Source organism: Hyperolius riggenbachi, chromosome 5, assembly GCF_040937935.1.
Source record: "Hyperolius riggenbachi isolate aHypRig1 chromosome 5, aHypRig1.pri, whole genome shotgun sequence".
In the NCBI taxonomy this organism is placed as follows: Eukaryota; Metazoa; Chordata; class Amphibia; order Anura; family Hyperoliidae; genus Hyperolius; species Hyperolius riggenbachi.
Window position 1 is genome coordinate 412,416,749 of NC_090650.1, and position 17,449 is coordinate 412,434,197.

General features: G+C 42.4%; 1 protein-coding gene and 1 long non-coding RNA gene across 2 annotated transcripts in view; one reads left to right on the plus strand and one right to left on the minus strand.

The window, feature by feature from the left end:
- Window positions 1-473: 473 nt before the first annotated feature.
- The window catches only part of SNTB1 (syntrophin beta 1), a 159,022-nt gene continuing 142,046 nt past the window's right edge, over window positions 474-17,449 (minus strand). The window contains exons 4-7 of the mRNA XM_068237972.1: window positions 11,819-11,958; window positions 9,675-9,871; window positions 8,967-9,157; window positions 474-3,950 (exon numbers count right to left, since the gene is read on the minus strand). Of these exons, the coding sequence (XP_068094073.1) occupies window positions 3,858-3,950; window positions 8,967-9,157; window positions 9,675-9,871; window positions 11,819-11,958 (621 nt within the window). The 3' untranslated portion in view covers window positions 474-3,857. The remainder of the gene's footprint in view (window positions 3,951-8,966; window positions 9,158-9,674; window positions 9,872-11,818; window positions 11,959-17,449) is intronic.
- On the plus strand, window positions 2,436-9,976 carry LOC137519162 (uncharacterized). The gene is made up of 3 exons (XR_011020979.1): window positions 2,436-2,569; window positions 2,687-2,781; window positions 9,702-9,976. It is a non-coding gene; the product is annotated as an uncharacterized lncRNA (long non-coding RNA).

Sequence of the window (17,449 nt, forward strand, 5' to 3'; positions counted from 1 at the left end):
CATGCCCAGTAGCATGAAGCCTCTCATGCATGGCTTTTGTCCTCTTGTGCACAAGTGCTTTGTTCTACTGGGCATGCACACTCGCTGCCAGAAGAAACCTATCCAACAAGTATTGCCAAATAAATAATAACAGGCGCTGGAACGGAGAACTGTAGGAGAATTTGAGAAGCTTCCCACTACTGAGGTAAGTAACTTTTTTTATGTCACTTATGTCACAGGTGTCCTTTAAAGCGCAATTAAACTCTGTTTTTCAAAGAACAAAAAAATGCATGACAATTGGCCTCAATTCACTAAGCTTTATCGAACACTTTATCAAACGTTTGATAGTTTACCTCATGAGTAAATTGAATGCACTAAGGTGTATATTTATTGAATATTTTATCAATAAAACATTCAATAAATCTATAACACCTTAGCGAATTCAAAATTAGATTTTACTCGTGAGGTAAATTATCAAACGTTTGATAAAGTGTTCGATAAAGCTCAGTGAATTCAGGCCATGTGTATAAATCATTGACCCCCCTCCCCCCTTAATAAATAATTATTACACAGTCAGGAGAATATTCCTCATTTCCAAAGTCAGCAAAGTAAAAGCCATCTTTTCAGCGATTGCGATTTTTGGAGCGATTGTGGTTTTTTATGCAGAAGTGAGCTGAAGATGGACGCTCACCCCGTATGAATATAAAGGGGAAAAAAAAGTATGTAGCACTTCAGGCTTAAGACCCTGGAAAAGGTTTTACAGGTACAGTACATTTATAATGTGTGTTTTTATTATTATTATTCATGTATTGAGTTCAAGCCCACTGACAGCACCCTTTTGTATAAGTGCACAAACACTTTGCCATGCATCAAATCAATTAAACCGAATATTCATTCCTCATTGATCCCATTGTACCGCAGAACCTTAAAAAAAAGTCAATTAATGCAGCAAATAATGCTATTCTGAAAAACTGTAAAAAAAAAAAAAAAAAGTATTTAGAGACATTCATGGACAGATCTCAGTTTAAATTCGAGATAACGTTGTTGCTGGTGGAGGGGGATGGCATTGTGCCACACACAGCTGACTTCCTGTCCAGTTATCCCCCAGAAGCTACTATCATACTGTTGCCTCCTTCTGCCAGACACAGCAGCTCATCTCTGCACAGTGAAATCACATGAAACACGTCACCATCTGTGCAGCTGTCGGGACTATGACATCATCATCAACATCATCAGTAGCTCAGATAAGGCATATATAGTGTCATCCTATTTGGTATAATGGTCCATAAAGGCCCCGTAAAGGTGGCCATACACTGGTCGGTGTGTCCATCAGATAGATCCCTCTGAGATCTGATTAAATACATCCGCACACTGTACCCGCATAGTATAGGGGCAGCTTGCTCCAACACCTATCCGTGGCACAGTTCCCGTATCTACTCCCCCGTTGGGTGCCTCTTCTGGTCTCCTCATTACCGAATCCCAGTAACAAATGCTATAGAGGCTAGTGGCTGGATAGTGTACTGGTTAAAGTGTACCAAAGATGTAATATAATAAATAAACGTTTTATACATACATGGTGCTTCCTCCAGCCCCCTCCGTACTGATCGCTCCCACGCCATCTTCCCCCACTTCGGTAGAAGCCCCGTTACTTTGGACAGTCGGGGCCAGTCAACGCAGGTGCAGTTCACCTGCGCGAGCAACCTCACCTCGTTCCCGCAGCTGGGAACATTCTGTGCCTGCGCAGTAGTGCGCAGGCACAGAGTGCTCCCGGCCACAGGAACGCGGTGGGGCGCACGCATACGAGCTAAAAGGGCTTCTATCTAGCAAGCGAGGAGGTGGAGGAAGACGGCATGGGAGCGATCAGTGGGAAGAGGGCTGGAGGAAGCCCCAGGTATGTATAAAATTTTAATTTCATTCCATCTCAGATTTCCTTTTAGGGCTCTGCCTCTGACACAGGAGACCAGCATTCAAATCCTGGCTCTTCCTGTTCAGTAAGCCAGCACTTATTCAGTGAGGAGACCTTGGGCAAGACTCCCTAACACTGCTACTGCTTATAGAGCGCGCCCTAGTGACTGCAGCTCTGGCGCTTGGAGTCCGCCAGGAGAAAAGTGTGATATAAATGTTCTGTGTCTGTCAAACATTTGGCACATACCTTACATCACCACTAGAGGCATCCAGTATCTCCCCTCTATAGCATGGCGAAAAAATGTAAAATTCAATTTATTTATAAAGCGCCAACATATTACGCAGCGCTGGATATGTGCAAACATATACAAATAAGAAGTACGTCTTTTTTCCAGAGTAAAATGAGCCATAAATTACTTTTCTCCTATATTGCCGTCACTTACAGTAGGAAGTAGAAATCTGACAGAAGCGTCTCAGGGATTTATTTATTTTCAAAAGCACTTAGTGAATGGCAGTTGCTCTGTCCAACTGCCAAAAAACTGTGCAGCGAGTAGGGAAGCTGGCCAGCATCATTGTTTAAAGCCTTTTTAGGGAATATATAAAGAATAAAAGCCTTGCCGAGAATCCCCTATGAAGAGATGGACTAGCCCAAAACCCACCAGTTGTCAGATTTCTACTACCTACAGTAAGTGACGGCAACATAGGAGAAAAGTAATTTATGGCTCATTTTACTGTGGAAGAAATGTACTTCTTATTTGTCTACGTTCGCACATATTTTAAATTTTACAATTTTTCGCCATAGTGCCCCTTTAAGTCACACAGTCGCCCCAGGACTCGAGGATGAAGATAGAAGAAGTGGAACAGGGAGATTAGATACGGGAACCATGCCGCGGACAGGTGAGTGTAAGCTTTGCTGCCTACATCACTCGTCGAAAATTGAACGTCGCTAGCGATGTACTCCTGACCCGCCGCCTATCGAGTGTCATTTTAGCTTGGTGTGATGGTCCGAAAATAAGTCGATTGGGATTCATTTACGGCATGGATTTATGGCACGCTCGATCAAATGATTGAATCAGCACGATACTGGTGCAAAAAATTGCCTAGTGTATGGTCACCTCCAATGTAGAACTCCAGGCAAATCTTTTTGTCTGGTCTAGATAGAGTAGAGTTCTGGGTTCTTATTGCTGTTGGATTCCCCTATTTGTGATATTTCCTGTCACTTTCTGCCCCATCAACAGCAGGAAGAAAAGGAATCTCTCTAATGGTGCCCATACACGGTACAATAAAAAAGTTTGATTTTCCCATTTATTCGACCAAAAAGATCAAATCAAATGAAAGTTGAAAATAATCTTTTTTTCAATCAAGAAAAATGAACGATTTTCCATTTTTTTTCAATTAAACTCCGATCGGACATGTTGGAAAAATCTTTATAATCTATCTGACGGAATAATTTAACTAAATTACTTAATCGAAAAAAATGAAAAAATTGTACCATGAATGGGCACCATAAAAGGGTCACTGACTTGTTGCTGGAGAGATTTATAAGAACCAGGCAGAAAGCCTAGCTTTATTTCTACTTTATCCAAAACTCAAAAAAAAAGTTTTGACTGAAGTTTCGTTTTGATGCCAACACTAAAAACTAGATATAAAGATCACTAGCACTAGGTTGAAGGTTGATTGGCTAAAACTCACAGAAAGACTCCGCCCTCTTCCCAACCCAAAGAGATAACGATAAAGTTAGAACATTCTGTGCTTTCATCGGGCCTAAAGTGCATCGGAGTAACACAGAGCCGTCGCTCCTGTCCAGCGGGTCCGAGGAGGGCCATTCCCGTGTGATCTGTTCTGGAGACGGTTGGCATTCGCCCGTCCTTCAAGGGAATGTCCTCCGTGGTTGGCCCTGTGGCATTTCATGGCACAGCATGCGTTGCTCATGGACGCGCCATCTAAAGTCCTGCGTTCGTCCTCGGCCGCCATCACGCCACCAGCCCGAGTCGTGTGATCTTGGCAGACAGGAAGGAATGGATGATGAAGACGATGGGTTTGGGGCAACACTGGAGATCCAACTGCTGGTGGGGGAAGAGAAAGATGGTGAATGGATGGATCTACGTCACATCAGGCATAGAAAAAATATAGTCATAATACACTGTACAGGAGTGCCCACTGACACAGCTGTGAAATGTGCTGTTATTGTCGACAGTATGACTCTCGGCAGATAGTGTACTTGAATAGCTCTACACACAATAATACTAGTAATATGTCAATACTGCAACATTTCCCACAATGGGACCTGCAGAATCTCCAGGCAATACCGCAGTGGCGACTATACTGAATGCATATAATGACATTACAGGTGAAAAGCAAACAGTAGCTGAATTTAAAGAGACACTGAAGCAAAAAAAAATAATAAAAAAAAATGATATAATGATGTGTACAGGATCTTCTCAAAAAATTAGCATATTGTGATAACGTTCATTATTTTCTGTAATGTACTGATAAACATTAGACTTTCATATATTTTAGATTCAAATACGCACAACTGAAGTAGTTCAAGCCTTTTATTGTTTTAATATTGATGATTTTGGCATACAGCTCATGAAAACCCAAAATTCCTATCTCAAAAAATTAGCATATTTCATCCGACCAATAAAAGAAAAGTGTTTTTAAAACAAAAAAAGTCAACCTTCAAATAATTATGTTCAGTTATGTACTCAATACTTGGTCAGGAATCCTTTTGCAGAAATGACTGCTTCAATGCGGCGTGCCATGGAGGCAATCAGCCTGTGGCACTGCTCAGGTGTTATGGAGGCCCAGGATGCTTCGATAGTGACCTTAAGCTCATCCAGAGTGTTGGGTCTTGTGTCTCTCAACTTTCTCTTCACAATATCCCACAGATTCTCTATGGGGTTCAGGTCAGGAGAGTTGGCAGGCCAATTGAGCACAGTAATACCATGGTCAGTAAACCATTTACCAGTGGTTTTGACACTTTGAGCAGGTGCCAGGTCGTGCTGAAAAATGAAATCTTCATCTTCATGAAGCTTTTCAGCAGATGGAAGCATGAAGTGCTCCAAAATCTCCTGATAGCTAGCTGCATTGACCCTGCCCTTGATAAAACACAGTGGACCAACACCAGCAGCTGACATGGCACCCCAGACCATCAATGACTGTGGGTACTTGACACTGGACTTCAGGCATTTTGGCATTTCCCTCTCCCCAGTCTTTCTCCAGACTCTGGCACCTTGATTTCCGAATGACATGCAAAAATTGCTTTCATCCGAAAAAAGTACTTTGGACCACTGAGCAACAGTTTAGTGATGCTTCTCTGTAGCCCAGGTCAGGCGCTTCTGCCACTGTTTCTGTTTCAAAAGTGGGTTCATGCTTCCATCTGCTGAAAAGCTTTATGGAGATGAAGATTTCATTTTTCAGCACGACCTGGCACCTGCTCACAGTGCCAAAACCACTGGTAAATGGTTTACTGACCATGCTATTACTGTGCTCAATTGGCCTGCCAACTCTCCTGACCTGAACCCCATAGAGAATCTGTGGGATATTGTGAAGAGAAAGTTGAGAGACGCCAGACCCAACACTCTGGATGACCTAACGGCCGCTATTGAAGCATCCTGGGCCTCCATAACACCTGAGCGGTGTCACAGGCTGATTGCCTCCATGCCACGCCACATTGAAGCAGTCATTTCTGCAAAAGGATTCCTGACCAAGTATTGAGTGCATAACTGAACATAATTATTTAAAGGTTGCCTTTTTTTGTTTTAAAAACACTTTTCTTTTATTGGTCGGATGAAATATGCTAATTTTTTGAGATAGGAATTTTGGGTTTTCATGAGCTGTATGCCAAAATTATCAATATTAAAACAATAAAAGGCTTGAACTACTTCAGTTATGTGTATTTGAATCTAAAATATATGAAAGTCTAATGTTTATCAGTACATTACAGAAAATAATGAACTTTATCACAATATGCAAATTTTTTGAGAAGATCCTGTATGTGTAGTACAGCTAAGAAATAAAACATTAGGAGTAGAGACATAAGTCTAATATTGTTTCCAGTACAGGAAGAGTTAAGAAACTCCAGTTGTTGTCTATGCAAAAGAGCCATTGAGCTCCACAACTTTCAAAGTCGCAGAGAGCTCTGTCTTCTGAAGCTTGTTATCTCAACTGTCAGTCACTGTATTTTCTTTTTCTCTCCAGAGGACAGACAGTTCAATAGTTCACTGGCCTGCTCTGTAAACTCATTTAGAATGCTGATTAGTGTGTAAACTGCAAATTTTAGAGAATGATGCAATGTTATAAAAAAACACTATATAACTGAAAATAAAAATATGAGAAAATTTTCTTTGCTACTAATGTTCTAGTAATTATCCGTACTACACAACCAATTCATGATATTATAATTTTTTATCTTTAAACACTATATTCTGAGTATTAAAAAACAAACAAACAAAAAAACCCCACCACACTTGAATGGATAAAAATATATAGTGTAAAAATAAAAAGTGCAATTTCAGGGTGGGGCCCAGTAGATATATCAACTTTCAGTAATATATATTCTACTACTGGTAGCTGATGACCCAGCGTTACCTGGAATGTATTTGGCTGCTTTTGGCTCTGCCCACTTTTACTAACCCTACCACACAAACACTCAATGACCAGGTTTGTGAGCTTTGGGGTCTTTGGCATCAATCATTTGTATTTTCCCATTGACATGAAACGCATCTGATTGGCTGTTTGTGACTCTGCCCCCTTTTCTGAATTTGAACCCCAGTCACCCAATGGCCAACTTTACCCGGTTTGAGGCTTGTGCAATTAACAGTGCAAGAATGGCAGCAATTGAAATATTCCCCTTGAAAATCAATAGGAGAATTTTGATTGGCTTTTGTAGGCTCCACCCACTTTTCTGAATATTTATCCCTGTCACCCAGTGACCCAGGGTGCAAAGTTTGAGATCCCTGCCATTAACAATGTAAGAATGGCTGCAGTTTACATTTTCCCAGTGAAATTTGTATTTGGCTCCGCCCACTTTTTGTAACCCTGACACACACAGTCACTCAATGACCAAGTTTGTAAGCTTTTAGGTTCCTGGAAGTGTAAAATGAGCCAAAAATTACTTTTCTCCCATGCTGCTGTCACTTACAGTTAGGTAGTAGAAATCTGACAGATCTGACAGGATTTGGACCAGCTCACCTCTTCATGGGGGATTCTCAGCATGGCCTTTATTCTTTATAAAGACACTCCCTGTAAAGGATTTATACAAATATGCTAGCCAGCCTCCCTGCTTGCTGAACAATTGTTTGGGCAGTTGGATGGAGCAACTGCCATTCACAAAATGCTTTTGAAAATAATAAAACATTGATAATCCCTCATGAGGAGATGAACTGGTCCAAAACCTGTCAGTTCTATCAGATTTCTACAACCTATTGTAAGTCACAGCAACAAAGAACAAAAGTAATTTAGAGCATACTGTATTTTACTCTGGGAGAAATGTACTTCTTATTTGTATGTGTTCACATATACTTTACGATTTTCACGATAATGGTCCTTAAAGTGGATCCGAGATAAACTTTTACTCGTTGCATAATTGTGTTCCGTTCATATCGTTTATAGGGCATTCCTCAAGCCAAATACTTTTTTTGTTTTGTTTTAATTCTCTAATTCCCTATAAACTAAACAAGCCTCGCCCACAGCTTCTCCAGAGAGCCTTGGCAATGTAGCAAGGGCTTATGGGAGCTCAGTCTGGGCAGGAGGAGGAGGAGGTTACTAGCCAGAGATTTCAGAGGCAGAGGGAAGGAGGGAGGCGGAGAGGGGATTGAATTTACACACAGGCAAGCTGATAGCATCTCCAGTCCTCAGCCTGTGACAATGTGACAAACAGAACATGGCTGCCCTCATTGTATCACAGGAATAAATAATCATAAACTTTTGAAGCTGTTTGCAGCTAGATTTGCTGTGTAAACTATCTAAACTTTAGATAAGATATATTGACAAATTACTTGTTATAGTTTTTTCATCTCGGATCCGCTTTTAAGAGAGTCTGAAGCCAATTTAAATACTTGTATTTACCTTTTATTTATGTTAAGGATTATGGCCAATGCTAAAACGCTGCATTCTCGAGGCAGAACGAGGGGTTTATACCCCCCAAATCTCAGGGCAAATTGAATTTTGCTGCCCGGGGAGGCAGAGCTTAGTGTTGTAGCTCTGCCTCCAGTACAGTCAATCTGCGCTGATCTCCGCCTCTCCCCCGCCCCTCCCAGTGAAAGAAGACTAAGAGGGGCGGGGAGAGGCGGCAATCAGTGCAGATTGACACGAGTAGAGGGAGAGCTACTGCTCAAAGCTCTGGCTCTATCAGGAAGTGCTCCCTGGTTTTTGCCCCTGGGATTTGGGGGGTATAAAGCCCTCGTACTGCCGCAGGAATGCTCATATTTTAAGCACGCATCTTCCTATCCTCTCTTTTAAAACCATCTCCTACGACTTCTCTAACTGTTTGCTTTTAATCGCCAGTTTTAAGCAGTGTTTACAAACAAAAAACATGGCCACTAACCAGGAAGTGGTGTGTGTGTGTGTGTGTGTGTGTGTGTGTGTGTGTGTGTGTGTATATATGTATGTATGTACATACATATATAGTGAATTATCTGCACTCCAGTCTGGGATTCTCACAGTTTCTCAGCATGTGACAGGCAGCTCCCTCCCCCCTCAGCCTCACAAACTGCATCACAGACAAGCTGAAACTGAGAGCAGAGACGCAGCTGTCTCCCTGGGTAAACAAAGCTTGACAAAGAAAATAAGATTAGATATATTACAGAGACAGACAGTGCAACTAGAAAAGTCTGCAGTTATCCAGACCACATTAGAACAGGTATAGGATCTTATAGGATAGAAGATATAAGGCTGAACATTTTGTTACAGAGTCTCTTTCAAAGCTTAGTCATTTTCTCCACACCAATCTTTAGTATTAATTTAAATAACCTGAAAAGCATTGCATTCTGTGTCTATTGCATTCTGTGACTAACATTTTACAGGGCGTCCAACTTTTTTGTATTGGTGTTGTATAGAACTTGTATATCAAAACTTACAATGTCTCCATCTTTGCTGCCAAAGTCTAAAAACAACATTTTGACTCCATCGTCAGAGGAAGATTTTAGCTTCTCGTAGGGATACTGTGCAAGGATGCTGGTGAAGGTACCGTCAATGGTCTGTGCCACAAGAGAGAATCCGTGCTCATAATTAATCACTAACCGGCATTCTTGGGTCTTGTAGGTACAAGCTGTAAAACAGGCATAGCATGAGAATTAGCTCCAGCCATTCTAAATACTGGGCAGGCTGCATTACAAACATTATGGGCGCATTCACAGTGGAACGTTATTGTCCTGCGTTATAAAGTCATTATAACGCAGGTTAACGCACTGTAATGTTAGGCCTATATAGGCATACTTTTCATTGCCTGTATGCGCCACTGTATCTACTGTATGCCACGGTAATGCAGTGTTAATGTGCCTTACCACCCTGTTTTTGCGTTGCATTGTAATGCTGCGTTGCAACTTTAACGTCGCATTACAACACAACGTTCCACTGTGAAAGCGACCTGATAGTTTAGGCTAAAACGTGGAAAATGTTATTTTGGTGATAAACATACAAGATTTAATTGGAATGTATTACTGGTATATTGTAATATTGGTATATATCGGTATGCTGTAAAAGGGATATTTGATGAAGAAAATAAATTAAAATATGTTGGGAAAAAAAGTTGTACCCTACGTCAGAACACTTTGTACGGTACTTACGAGTGGTGATCTCTCGAATGCTTTCAGCAGAGTTATGGCAACCCTGTACAATCTGCCGAGTCCACAGTGAGAGGTCCCTGCTGGTCTCCACTCGGAACAGGTGGGTCTCTATCCCTTGCCTGGAGCCTGTACGTGTGGCGAATGAATACTCCGAACCCAACAGTGAAGAGCCTTTTCCAGGCCCAGAGTGGACTAACCTGTAATAGTACGAAAACAGCTGTTATATTCTGCAACTGATAAAGGGATGGGGAAGTGTCCAAGGCGATCTTAAAATCAATACCATTTATGAATACATAGAAACTCAAAGCTCGCATACACTGTGGACTTAGCACTTTTTATTAACCCGAGGAAGCGGCCATGAGCCGTAAAACGCATTGTCATTGTGCAATTGTGAATTAAAGTCTGAACTTTTCGTCTAGCATCTTATTGAAGGTAAGACCCACACTTACCTTCTTTTTAAACTATTTTTAAGTATTTTATGATCATAAAATTCAGACCCCTGTTTGGTCTGAAGTTTATGTTATGTACACATAAGATTTATTCTTTAATTGGGAGCTACGACAGGCACTGAATCTCAAGGCCGAGTGGGGGTGGTTTTTCCCTACATGTCAGGAAAAGTGGTTGCTTAACTAGCAACCCGTCTTTGTGAGTATAACACTCATATATATGTCGTCACAGCTGAACTATCAACATACTACACCATATTGGGCTCCTGTTCGAAGCAGGGCTTTTCGGCGCCTATTGCGAGACCGCGCCGCGCCAAAGCTTGGCTATAGCAGCAATAGTCCGCGCCCAAGGTAATTTGGGGATCCGGCAACTGCGACCCCAAATTACTTCTTCCTCCAAGTAGCGACGACGTATTCAACACCGGGGAATTTGTACGGCAGCAGGGTGAGCTGCTGAAAAGTCCCGTCGTAAATACGTTATGCACGCCTCCTGGTTTTCTTTTCTTCAGTGTCTGTCAGTGTTATATTATGTGTTCTCTTCAGTAGAAGAACTCCTGACCTCCTCTGAACTTTATTACATAGGCAGCCTACTACATATGAATGGGAAGAAGGTCCTTCATCTAGCTCAGGGGTGTCAAATACAAATTGGGCTGAAATTGAAAACTGGAACCAAGAGGTGGACCACCCCCAAAGTCTAGGAACCCCCTCCCTACCCTACCTAAGTTCCCTGGTGTCTACTGCCTCCCCCTCCCATTATATAGTTCCCTGGTGTCTGGCGGTCCCACCTCACACCCCTGGTCGAGCTCAGATGCAACTCCATGGGGGGGGGGGGGCGCCTGTCCACAATTTGTGCTGAGATAGCAAGCAACTGGCTGGTGAACGGGAGCAGCTGAAAGGCGGTGAATTCACCGCCTGTCAGATGCATGTGGAAAAGAGGAATTAAAGTGTCCAGTAATTATAAAATTTTAATGAACGACTCTATTTTGATCAGATAAATCTGCTTGAATCGTAAATAAAAAGTCAGCAAATTTTCCCGATAGATAGATTGTATAGTCGATCGTAAAAAGCTGGTTCATCAATCCAGAATGATCGTATCTGATTTTATAGTAAATTAAAATTGTACCTTATCTTATATAAAATTGTATCGGTATTTTGTTTAAAGTAAACCCGAGGTGAAAATAAACGGATGAGATAAACAATTGTATCCATCCTCCTACTCCTAATTTAGTTTTTTTCTCTTTTTACTATTCCACGGTTTTATTTTCTGTCTATCAGTTTAAAAGTAGGTTTAATGTTGCATTATCTCAATTGAATGATACAGTCTTGAGAGTTCTAAGCCAAAATATATGAACTATTGAGCTTTCTTATCTTTACCTTGCACTCAGAAGCTGTTCTCCTTCAGGAAAAAGCTTTATGACAGTAATTCCTTGTTAGTGAGAATTGCTATAGTCTGACTGTTACTGGCATAGTTATTTGTATGCTTGTTTATCTCATATTGAAACGTCACCTTGGGTACACTTTAACTTTGATAGGTCACTTTTTATGTATGTGGACTTTCATATTAAACATATGACCACATTGGGAAAAAAGGCCAGCATGTTTTTAGCTTGCCTTATAACTGAATGAAATATTTGCAAAATCAAAAAACCGAGGGTCTGAAAATGCCCTGTCCAAGAAGAGAGGGAGTGATGGCCCCACCTGGTGGCTATGAGAGGGTAGGTGTGCACAGGGCTGTACCAGGCCTCCTTCATTCGCGGCATGCCGTCATACATCAACAGGTCCTTCTCAGTGACGACTAGTAAAACTCGCTTCCACTGCTTCTCATTCTCTCCTGGCACCTGAAACACAATGGAGACAAGTATGTAGGGATGTGACATTCTTTCTGCATTCTCCTTATTCACCACCAGATGTCACTGCTCTAATGCCATAAGCAAGTTGTGTGTGGCCCGGTATTAGTCATGGAGAGAATCTGAAGACATAAGTTGTTTAGGTGACACCAACTACACAATACTTCTTTGCAAGCTTTCAAAACTTTATAGAACACATGTAAGGAAGAAAAGTGCTCCTGGGGGGTACTTACCTCGGAAGGGGGGAAGCCTCTGGATCCTAATGAGGCCTACCCAATACTTTTCAGCCCCTGAACAGCACACAGCAATATTCCTCATCTTCTCTCCAGCGCAGGCGCAGTACCAGCTTCCCCTTAGGCTCCCGCGGAGATAGCCGATCCCGATTGAACCACTCTTCAGCACAGGCGACTCACTCCTAGTAGAGCAGAACCGATCGGCTATTTCTGCCCAAAGCTCGAGGGGACGCTTGTACGGCGCCTCAGTGCAGATTGTAAATATTACCGCATGCTGCCGCGATACTGTGCCTGCGCACACTGCCAACTAGCTTGGCGGCTGATTTTCCGGGTTACCAGCACTGGATCCCCGAAGTTGAAGAGGATTTCCTTTAAGATTTATTTTAAAGTGTACCAAAGACGATATATAGTAAAAGTTTTATACATACCTGAGGCTTCCTCCAGCCCCCTCCGCAGGGATCGCTACCACGCCGCCGTCCTCAGTCTTCTATATCACTGGTACCGGGTCACGTAACTTTGGCCAGTCCTCGCAAAAGAAGTGCGCTCGCTACATAACTCTGGCGGCTGCTGGAGAGATACGTGGAGAGCGGACTTCTTTGGCGTCAGACTGGCTGAAGTTACGGGACCCGGTACCGGCGATATCGAAGACTGAGGACGGCGGCGTGGGAGCGATCCCTGCGGAGGGGGCTGAAGGAAGCCCCAGGAAAGTATAAAACGTTTACTATATACAGTATTGTCCCTAGTTTCCTTTAAGTTTCTTCTTCAGGTATGATACAGAACTGGATCAACATTACTCAAGTGCCCCGCGCAGTATAACATTACTGGCTGCTATGGCGGCGCCTAGTTTCGCCAAAACCACCTTCTCCGCAATTTATTGTAATCAATGTATGGGGCAGCAGGGAACAAAAACTGGTATAAAGTTGGAGTTATATTAAAGGGGAACTTCAGCCTAAACAAACATACTGTCATCAAGTTACATTAGTTATGTTAATTAGAATAGATAGGTAATATAATCTCTTACCCACCCTGTTTTAAAAGAACAGGAAAATATTCGTGTTTCATGGGGGCTGCCATCTTTGTCATGGGGGCAGCCATCTTTTTGGTTGAAAGGAGGTGACAGGGAGCAGGAGACACAGTTCCAATCGTCCTGTGTCCTGATTACCCCTCCCAGCTGCACACGCTAGGCTTCAAATGTCAAATTCAAAATGTAAAAAGAAAAAAATTTGCACCAAGATAGCAGAACGAGAACAGCAACATCAGAAATCCCATCATGCTTTGCACGGCATCAGGGGAAAAAAGCCCGGGCAGTTTTCTTCTGTGCAGCTAAAAATGAGTTTTGTATAAGAGAAACAAAGTTCTGATGCTGTGAAACTGTTAAAGAAACACCAAGCCTTTTCAGTGCTGCTGAGTCGATTTTTAGTCCAGAGGTTCACTTTAATGGCAAACTCTACTTTATTTATATATAATGAAAACCTTGTTTTCCTCCAAGATGCTCGGCACAAACACGAGTATGTCACCCGGTTCACATTGAGATGTGACTATCCCTTGAGACGAGTCATCGGTATGAGTGATGTGATGCTGAGTGAATGGAGTGATCACTCTGTGTGTCATACAGGCCTCGGCTATCACTATCAGCCGGGATCAGAGCTGGGATTAACCCCCCGCAATCCTCTCCCCTGCAGCCTGCGGGAGACCTAATCCTGCCGGCCGGGGACAGCTGCGGTGACCTCACAGCGCTGACTCATGTATGAATGTTTGACTGCATCACCTGTTCAAACCGCAAGTTACATATCGCTGAAGCCAAACAGCTGAAACAAGCAGGGCAGAGAGCTACTGGCCCGACTTACTCCCAGGTATCATCACAGCACTGCGCAGCTTAACCACTTGAGGACCGCAGTGTTAAACCCCCCCAGTGACCAGGCCAGTTTTAGTAAAATAGGCCACTGCAGCTTTACGGCAAAGCTGCAGGGCCGTAAAACACAGCACACAAGTGATTCCCCCCCCCCTTTTCTCCCCACCAACAGAGCTCTCTGTTGGTGGGGTCTGATCGCCCCCCAGATGTTTGTTTGTTTTTTTATAAATATTTATTGCTTTATTTTTTCTTATAAATATTGTTTTTTTTTTATTTTCTTCCCTCCCTCCCTCCCTCTCTCCCTGTAGCCGGCCAATCATGGCGATCGGCTCTCATAGGCTTCTGCCTATGAGAGCCGATCGCTCTCTAATGTCCCAGGGGGACAGCCGTGTCACACGGCTGTCCCCAGTACAGTGCTGCTGCTGATCGCAGCGCTGTACTACCCTATTAGACGGCGGTTTCACCGTCTAAGTCTCCAGAGCGGCGGTCACGGGGCGATTTGCCTAAATGGAATGTATAGGGAAATCGCAAAGCGCTTGAAAAAACGCTTTGTACAGCGTTTTCCCCAGCGCTTTCATGAATAAATACATTGGGCTTGATTCACAAAGCCGTGCTAACTGTTAGCATGCTGGTGAAAAGCCCATTATCACGCCTAAACTCAGTTTAGGCGTGATAAAATAAACTCGCGCGCAAAGTTTTGCGTGTAAAGTTTTACGAACAGTCCATACAGATCACCAGGCAGAACTAAAGATGTCACCACCAGTGATACATTTCAGTCTATTAAGTGTCCCAGAGTTAAAACACATGAACTATTCACCTTTTCTATTTCTCTCTTCCCTCAGAAGTTGTATTCTGCCAGGAAAACTTTATGGCTGTAATGTGCTTATCAGTAAGGTTTCTATATTCCCGACAAGACAAAAGCTGTCACTTTCATGACTAGAAATTAACTCTTTCAGGCAACAAAATAAAACAAGTAAAACAGCCTGGTTATTAATATGTTTTGCACTGTACATACACATGTTTACCTCATCAAGTCACATGTCGCCTTGGGCAGACTTTAATCATGCATGTGTTTGGGCCTTAAAGAAGAACTCCAGTGAAAATAATGTAATAAAAAAGTGCTTCAATTTTACAATAATCATGTATAAATGATTTACTCAGTGTTTGCCCATTGTAAAAGCTTTCCTCTCCCTGATTTACATTCTGACATTTATCACATGGTGACATTTTTACTGCTGGGAGGTGATGTCAGTGGAAGGAGAAGCTGCATGCTTTTTTGGCAGTTGGACCCAGCTGTGAACAGTTATTTCCCACAATACAATGAGGCTCACAGACAGGAAACTGTCAGGACCATGGTCATGACATCACACTGTGGGAGGGGTTTCACCACAATATCAGCCATACAGACCCTCCTGATGATCCGTTTGTGAAAAGGAAAAGATTTCTCATGGGAAAGGGGGTATCAGCTACTGATTAGGATGAAGTTTCTCTTTAAATCAGGGAGATTTTACAAAAGCAAACTGAGGAAATAATTTCCTGATGAATATTGTAAAAAAATATATATTATTTATTAGGTTATTTTCACTACAGTTCATCTTTAAAGTGAACCAGAGACAAAGCACCCTCATGTATTTTACCATATATATCAGTGGGAACATTACAGAAAACACCTGCCCTGCTTTCTGTTTCATCCTTCACTGTTCAGCCTGCTTCTTATCAGCCCTGATAAAATCCCCGACTGAGCATTCAGTCTGGCTTTGCTCAGGAATCATTATAGCTGAGTCATTACAGCAGAGCCGGAAGGGGGCAGGCTTGGGCTTGAAAAGACATCAGGGAAGACAGACTCAGCTATAATGATTCCTGAGCAAAGCCAGACTGAGTGCTCAGTCGGAGTTTTTATCAGGGCTGATAAAAAGCAGGCTGAGCAGTGAGGATGAAACAGAGAGCAAGGTTAGTGTTTTCTCTAATGTTCCCACTGATATATATGGTAAATACATGAGGGTGCTTCGTCTCTGGTTCACTTTAAATATGGCAGCCTCCATATTCATCTCACTTCTGTTGTACTGTAAATAAGCTGATTGAAACCTGAAATGTTCAACAATAATGTGCTTTTTAAAATAATACATTTTTTTTTTGCCTTTATTTTTGGTACCAAACCTAACTTACAGTATACGGGTAGTTACTGACTTACAAACGCCTGATTTACAAGCGACCTGCCGATACGAACAACATGGATTCTGAGTTTCCATGGGAACAAGTCAAAACATTTTTTTTTCAAATTGGACTTTAAAAAATTCAAAGAAAAAATGGCTTTTAAACTTGTATATGCAGGCACAGAGGGCAGAGGTGACACAGAGGAGGACAGTGGAGGCGCAGGGAACAGAGATAGCACAATGTTCCGACTTAAGAACAGATTCAGGTTAAGAACAAACCTACAGTCCCTATCTCGTTCTTTAACTGGGGACTACCTGTAATGAAGATCTATACAGAAAATGATCCGTACTTTCTATAAACGCAGAGTCTCTGGTTCCCGACATTCTGTCCTGCGACACCTGAACAGACGGCTTCAGGAAAGTATTTTATTTCCCTCTAACAATGACTCCAGCCTCACGTCCAGAAATGCGCCAATTATCTCACGGCTGTAATTAGCAGGAAGGTGATAATTATATTTGCTTTATTACATCTGCAAGTGAGAGTAATTGCGTGCTTTCGGCAGAAAAGGTTCTGAATGAGGAATCGCTCTGGAATCAATACTACAAAGTGCCGGGCGGCTGCAATAAGTGGGACACCATTCAGTGTTTGCGCCACCAAGCGCACCTCCATTTGTGTCCCCCTTTTAGGTGGTTATTTCATAAACCGCTGCGCCTGATTATAAATTGTGCAGTGATTGCCTATTATTCGGTGGCCGTACGGCTGGAGCAGAGCCGACCGTCTTGGAAAGAGGTGATGAAAATGTAAAGGCTCATAATGCTGTGAAATAAAAACTCTGAACAATCACGGCGGTATTCGTGTGTGTTGCCGGTAGTGGAGGCAGTATGAATCGCGGCAATCGTTTAGCTTATAAGGATGCATCTTCTACTGAGGTGCGGTGAGGTCAGGTAAAATGAGGACCTTAAAGGACCACTGTCGTGAAAATTGTAAAATTTAAAATGCATGTAAACAAATTTGAATTAGGAATACATTTCTTCCAGAGTAAAATGAGCCATAAATTACTTTTCTCCTACGTTGCTGTCGCTTACAGTAGGTAGTAGAGATCTGACAGAACCGGTTTTAGACTAGCCCATCTCCTCATGGGGGGATTCTCAGCATGGCCTTTATTCTTCATAAAAACTCTACTTGCTGCTCACCATACACTTTTTGGCAGTTGGAAAGAGCAATTGCCTTTTGCTAAGTGCTT